Source organism: Hevea brasiliensis, chromosome 13, assembly GCF_030052815.1.
Source record: "Hevea brasiliensis isolate MT/VB/25A 57/8 chromosome 13, ASM3005281v1, whole genome shotgun sequence".
NCBI classification, from domain to species: domain Eukaryota; kingdom Viridiplantae; phylum Streptophyta; class Magnoliopsida; order Malpighiales; family Euphorbiaceae; genus Hevea; species Hevea brasiliensis.
Window position 1 is genome coordinate 64,317,243 of NC_079505.1, and position 7,079 is coordinate 64,324,321.

A 7,079-nucleotide genomic window follows, 5' to 3' on the forward strand; every position below is an offset into this window, starting at 1 on the left:
AGAACAAAACGAAAGCTACTATTTCAATGTGATGAGAAATTTTAATATATATATATATATATATATATATATATATATATATATATATATTTAAAAATATTTATAAAAAAAGTTATAATTGAATAAGATCAACTTTCTATCCAACCACGTGGGAGCTTGGGATCCAAGCATTATCTTGCGGCTGAGATAAACTCTGTCATTCAATACCTTCCGTATATGAATACGTTGAAGGAGACAAGACAAAAAGGCAATATTTCAAGCGGTACTCTTATTTTCGCCTTGCATATCTACCTCCCATTCGAAGAATTTTTTTGGTTCCCCACTTCAGGTACGTTTCAGTGTTTCATATAAAGATAGTTTCTAATATAAATTATTGCTAAATATAGTGGATAAAATGTTGAAGTTGTTGATAACATATGAAAGCAACCTAATTCTAGACATTAATTGAAATCTATTTCAGGAAAGTTTCTTCTGCAACGTTTCAAATTAGAATAGGGGTGACATAAGAATTTCTTGTCCATAGAAATTAACCAAGATTTCGCTATTATTTTAGGTGGTAATTAACAAGATGAAGATCGAAGTAAAGGAGTCCACCATGATACGGCCAGCCCAAGATTTGTCCACCCGTTGTTTATGGCTATCTAATTTAGACATATTGCATGAAATAAATCTCACCCCTACAGTGTACCTCTACAAGCCAGCTAATCATCCCCACTCCTGTGACGCTAAAGTGCTCAGGGATGCTTTGAGCAAAGTTCTTGTGCCATTTTACCCTGTGGCCGGGAGGTTAAGAAGAGATGATAATGGTAGGCTTGAAATAAATTGTAATAATGAGGGTGTGTTGTTCATAGAGGCGGAAACAGACTCTGAAATAGATGATCTTGGTGACTTGATGCTCAATCAGGAAAATTCTCAGCTCATTCCTTCAGTTGACTATTCACAAGGCATTTCTTCTAACCCACTGTTTGGTGCACAGGTATAAGCATCATAATAATAATAATAATAATAATAATAATAATAATTATTATTAATAGGAAGAGAAAGTTTAGAGGAATAGCATCTCATTTCACCCGACGTTCTTCTTTAAACTTATTTTATAGATATAAGGTATAGAATATATAATAAGTCATTTATTAAATACATAAGTCTTACTATCTCCAATCTCATATCACTCTAAATTTTCCATTGGGTTTATTTTTCACCCACCAATGAGAAACTCATTCGAGATGAATCTTTTTAACTCCTCATCTCATCCTTCACAAAAGCATTATTATTATTATTATTATTATTATTATTATTATTTATTGGAAAGAAAACTAAGCTGCACTTTCTATTGTTAGGTAACTGCGTTTAAATGTGGTGGACTCTCTGTCGGACTTCAATTTCATCATGCATTGGCAGATGGTTTTGGGGCCCTCCATTTCATCAACACATGGTGTGATGTTGCACGAGGACTCTCAAATACCTTACCACCATTCGTCGATCGGACCATTCTCCGTTGCCGAGTCCCACCAACCCCGAAATTTGAACACATCGAGTATGATAAGCCACTTTCCATGGACTCTCCCACCCAAATCAACACATTACAACAAAATTGTATTGAAATCTTTAAGATCACACCTCAACAACTTGAAACCTTGAAAACCAAGGTAAAGAACAACAATGGCAAAACAAAATCCACTAGTTATGAGATCCTAACTGCACATATATGGCGTTGCACATGCAAAGCACGTGGCTTATCCGATCATCAACCAACCAAGTTACGCATAGCCGTTGATGGTAGGTCTAGATTGGATTCACCACTTCCACCTGGTTTCTTTGGTAATGTAATATTTTCTGCTACACCAATTGCCTTATCTGGTGAGATTCTATCAGAGCCCATAGGGGACACTGTGGAAAGAATTGATAAGGAAATAAAGAGGATGGATGATGAGTACTTGAGATCGGCTATCGATCGCTTAGAAGTGTTGGATGACCTAAAGCCTATCCTAATAGGGGCCAATTCTTGTCGATGCCCAAACCTCATCGTTGTTAGTTGGGTGCGGCTACCTTTCTATGATGCTGATTTTGGAATGGGAAAGCCCGCATGTGTGAGGCCTGCAAATCCACCTGAAGGCAAGGGATGCATACTTCAAGCTCCAAGCGATGATGGGAGTTGGGCATTGGAGATATGCCTCCAGGAATATCACATGCAATCATTCCAGAGGTTGTTTTATGAGTTTTGATTTCATTTCTTTTTTCCTCCTGGCAGGATCTGAAGTACTGAAATAATAATGAGTTGTGATTTTTAATATTAAGCGTACTACCTTATATCAATGCCTTATAAAAATAATATTAAATTTGGGTTTCGCAATTAATGATTTATTTTTTAAAATTGTATGCTCAAACGTGCTTCATGGCAATTGAGGAAAGCTCCAATGAGTTAACTTTAAGTGATGATATTGTTGAATTTTTTTATGATGAAATTTTTAATGCTCTTAAAGTCATGAATGACTAACTTTTGAAAAAGAAACTAGTTAGTTTGAGGAAGGAGAATGAGACCTTAACTAAGGATGATAGACCTTTAGGTAATGATATGCAAAAATTCTTAGATGGGCTCTCATTAGAAAATGAAAAGTTAAAAAATGAAATTGTTGAGTTAAAATCTTCTCTTCCCAAATTTGCTAAGGGAAAGGACAAACTTGATGCAATTTTGGATCAAAGGTCTCCTAGTATCAAGTATGGATTTGGTTATAGCAAATTTGCCCAAACACCTCCTTCCAAGAGCATATTTGTTAAAGCAACTAGTTCTAGTGAGTCTAGTCCCCAGAAGTCTAGTCCAAAGGTGTCTAATCCTAAAGGACAAGAACCAAAAAGCATTTAGTGGCAATGAACCTAGAAAGACTTCATATCATCAACATGTCTCTAGACACAATGTTAATAAGACATATACATCTAGGAGATTTGCATCTAGGTCAAACTCCTATAGGGGACATGCTACTAGGCCTTATAACCATCATCATACACATAATGCTTCATGTTCACATACACATATTAGACACAAAAATATTGGTCACATGAGACCATATGCACATTCTCATGCATATAGACCAAGAATAAGAAGATTCAACAGTCATTGTCACTATTGTTGCAAGTTTGGTCACACCAACTATAGGTGTGCCATTAGGAAAGTCCGTCTTGGATATGGTAGAATATTTGACATTAATAATAATGGAACTACTAGGCCCCAAGGACCCAAGTACATTTGTGTACCTAAAGTAAATTAAATTATTTTGTGTAGGTGAGTTTGAAATCCTCAAAGCTTGAAAACAAGTGGTACTTGGATAGTGGATGTTCACAACACATAACCAGAAATGCCAACCTCCTCTCACTTAAAAAGAAGGATGGAAGTGGGCAAGTGACTTTTAGTGACAATGGTATAGGTAAAATTGTGGGGATAGGTAAGATTGATAAGAAAAACTCTCCTATCTTGACAAAGTTTTTTTAGTTGATGGTTTGAAGCATAACTTACTAAGTGTTAGTCAATTATGTAATGAGGGTTGTAGAGTTATATTTGAGTCAAAATCTCACTTTGTGTCTAGGATGTGTGATAATAAAATGTTTTTTGTTAGTGAAAGGGTTGAAAACATTTATGTTATTGATTTGCATGCCTTTGGCTAATAAAGATGTCAAGTGTTTTTTTTTCTATTAGTGATGACTCTTGAACTTGGCATAGAAGGCTTACACATGTTAGCATGGATCTTCTTGCAAACTTGAACAAAGATGAGCTAGTTGATGGACTTCCAAATATCAAGTTTCAAAAGAATAAGGTGTGTGATGCATGCCAAATGAGTAAGCAAGTCAAGAGTTCTTTTAAATCTATTCATAAGGTATCTACTTCTAGACCCCTTCAATTGTTGCACATGGACTTGTTTGGTCCTACTAGAGTAGCTAGCTTAGGTGGTGCATATTATACCTTTGTGATTGTTGATGACTACTATAGGTATACTTGGATTGCATTCCTTGCTTATAAGGATGAATTTTTGATTTTTTTGAAAGATTTTTAACAATGGTTCAAAATGAAAAAGGTTTTCAGATTTCTTTTATTAGGAGTGATTATGGTAGAAAATTTAAAAATGAGATATTTGAAAAATTTTATAACTCACTAGGGATCACTCATAATTTTTCTTTTCATATGACTCCCCAAACAAATGGTGTTCTTGAAAAAAAAAATAAAACTCTTTTGGACATGGGGAATGAATTTAATTTGCCTACTTATTTTTAGGAAGAAGCCATTAATACGACTTGTTATGTTTCAAATAGAGTTTTGATTAGACCTATTTCGAAGAAAACTCCTTATAAGCTATGGAATGCAAGAAACCTAAAGTAGGTTATTTTAGAATTTTTGGTTGTAAGTGCTTCATTTAAATACAAAGGATAATTTAGATAAATTTAGCTCCAAAACTGATGAAGGCATCTTCTTGGGGTACTTTACATCTAGTAAAGCATATAGAGTCTTCAATAAGAAAACCTTAGTTATTGAGGAGTCAATGCATGTTGTATTTGATGAAGTTAACCCCTTTAGTCCTATAAATGATGTTTCTTATGATGATGATATTGTAGGTAACCTTGATGAGTTAATCCTTGAAGATCCTCAACTTAGTGAAGATCAAGCTCAACTTAAGGAAGATCCTTTGAAGACAGTAGAGGATGAAGTTGAACTCCAAGAGAAACAAGTGTAACAAGTTCTAAGTTAAGGAATTCAACAAGATTTACCTAAGGATTGGACCTACAAAAAGGATCATCCTACGGACCTAATCATTGGTGATATGTCACACCCTATCCCTCCGTATGATGTATAATGATCCCGTAGTATACCTAATAAATTACTGTACTTTGCTTACCGATAATCTATTAAATATACTACAAGAGATTTTGGCAGAATAATTTCGTTTTTAAGTCTAACATGGTGATAAAAATTTATCTTGAGTATTTTAAACTCAAGGATGTGTCATAAATTTATTTAGTAATAATTTGGCATTTTTAAAATTTTACAGAAAATTCACGTGATTACGACTAAAACTAGATAAAAACAATTCTTCAATTTACCTGTAAAAGTAATTTACAAAAAAAATGTTCCAATTCAATCTCAACAATTGATAAATCATTTCTAGCAATCATCTCAATTCATTTTTAACAAACTCATCATAAAGGAAATAATTCATTAATTTCAAAATTCAGAAGAAAATTTAAGTACTGCATTCATTGGGGTAATACAATTTATTTCACAAATATATACAGGTAATTAAAATCTCCAAATACTATTACAATGATTTGTATTTAATTACATACTAAAATAATATTACAAGAGTTTTTGTACAATTGCTCAAAAGTACTTACATACACATAGTTACATGCTTACATTAAAATCTAATGTCTAGAAATATATCTACACTATACCCAATATAATCCCAGTTTGTCTTTATTGCACTCATTTCATATAGGTATTTTAGGATAGTTTTGCATCCATTTTGCCCTTATATTTTAGTGTATTTTATGTTTTTAGCTTTATTTTAGTTTATTTATTAACTTTAGTTACTTTATATTTGATTTTTGTAATTTTATTGTTTTTAATAGGTTTTTGTGGCAAATTGAGGGTCAATAAGTGCATTAGAAAGTGGTTTGAAGAAATTTGGAGCTCCTTGAGCATGGAGGAAAGTTAAAGGAATCAAGCCTTGAAAAATCAAGTTAGCCGAAATTTGCTTGAGACTTTGCTTATGATGTTACTTAGGGTATGTCATATTGCTTAACCTTAAGCCTGGTTAAGCCACAAGTCAAGCACAGCTTAAATCCTAAACATTCAAGCTTTCATCCCAAAACCTGCCGAGAATTGCATAAGATCCTGCTTGAGATCCTGCTTAGGGTAAGCAGCAGTACTTAAGGTGTAGCACAGGTCAAGCTGGAAGTCAAGCATTAGCAGAAAAACCCATTTTATTCCAAGCCTGTCGAGATTTGTTGAGGGTCTGCTTAACCTTAAGTAGACAGTGTAACCAGAGGCTAAAATTTGCTAAAGAAGCTGCTTAGGGTTAAGCAGTACCCTAAGCAGACTGCCCATAACGTGAATAATGCTGTTGACTTGGATAATTTTATACCTCATTTCCTATCCACTCATTGGCTCTTATCTATTTTTAGGGCAACCTTTGGGACCATATAAAAGCATCATTTTCTAGCTTTTGCCATAAGAGGAAAGGGGAAGAAACAAAGAAAAGAAAAAAAAATTTATAAATAGAGAGAGGAGGAGGACGCCATTTTTCTGAGGGAGGAGCTACTGCAACCATTTTTGGGAGCTCCAGAAATCTGAGTTTTGGGTTCTTCTACCTGAGTTTTTCTATTTTTAGTTCTCTTATCATGTTTTTCTTTATTTTTTCATCTATCTTTCTTGTAAATACCAATATGAGTGAGTAAACTCTTTGGATTTCACCTACACAAATTTGCTCTGATACCACTAAAACATGTCACACCTTACCCCTCTGTAAGGCATAACATGATCCCGTAGAATACCTAATGAACTACCGAACTTCACCTACCGATAACTCATTAAGTACCCTACAAGGGATTTTAAAACAATTTTCTTATCTTTGACAAGTGGTGAGCATTTCTAATAAGTATTTAAAACATTTAGTTGAAATTAAAACTAATTAATATTTTTGGCCATTTTAGTTTTCCGCAAATCTTATAAAAATTTTGACAGAGTTTCCTCTGTATTTTGAGAAAACCGTTCTTCGAATACCTGTAAAAAGCACTTCTAAAAGTTTTTCTCAACCACTACTTCGGTTTCACAATCAAACTCAATCAATTTCTCAAAATACTGTCAATCAATATCATTCATATTTCATTAAAAACAAAATAATTTATACACAACCTTACAAATTTATATCAAAAGAAACACAAACTAAACTTTATTACAAACTTCATACAAATTTGTGTACAAGCTGCTCAAGACCCATTTTTACATGTCCATACATTTATGTGCAATATATATATCAAAAGAAGTATTTACAGTTAGGGTATAAATTATACCCGAAGACTTCAAGCTGATG

General features: G+C 33.5%; 1 protein-coding gene across 4 annotated transcripts; it reads left to right on the forward strand.

The window, feature by feature from the left end:
- The first annotated feature begins 218 nt into the window (after positions 1 to 218).
- LOC110639547 (shikimate O-hydroxycinnamoyltransferase-like) lies at positions 219 to 4,888 on the forward strand. 4 transcript variants are annotated; one of them, XR_009142549.1, is made up of 5 exons: positions 219 to 328; positions 554 to 976; positions 1,341 to 2,206; positions 3,281 to 3,869; positions 4,603 to 4,885. XR_009142549.1 is itself a non-coding variant. In XM_058132062.1 (4 exons), exons 2-4 carry the CDS (start codon positions 569 to 571, stop codon positions 3,282 to 3,284), a joined length of 1,278 nt encoding a protein of 425 aa, XP_057988045.1. In that variant the 5' UTR covers positions 219 to 328; positions 554 to 568; the 3' UTR covers positions 3,285 to 4,888. The 4 variants fall into 4 exon arrangements, 2 of the variants coding, with proteins under 2 accessions (XP_057988045.1, XP_057988044.1); XR_009142550.1 differs by having other exon boundaries at positions 3,281 to 3,809; XM_058132062.1 differs by having other exon boundaries at positions 3,281 to 4,888.
- The last annotated feature ends 2,191 nt before the right edge of the window (positions 4,889 to 7,079 follow it).

Coding starts and splice junctions, on each gene's coding strand:
- LOC110639547 (XM_058132061.1), top strand. CDS start 569: ATGAAGATCGAAGTAAAGGAGTCCACCATGATACGGCCAGCCCAAGAT. Junction 977..1,340: donor ACCCACTGTTTGGTGCACAG/GTATAAGCATCA, acceptor TTCTATTGTTAG/GTAACTGCGTTTAAATGTGG.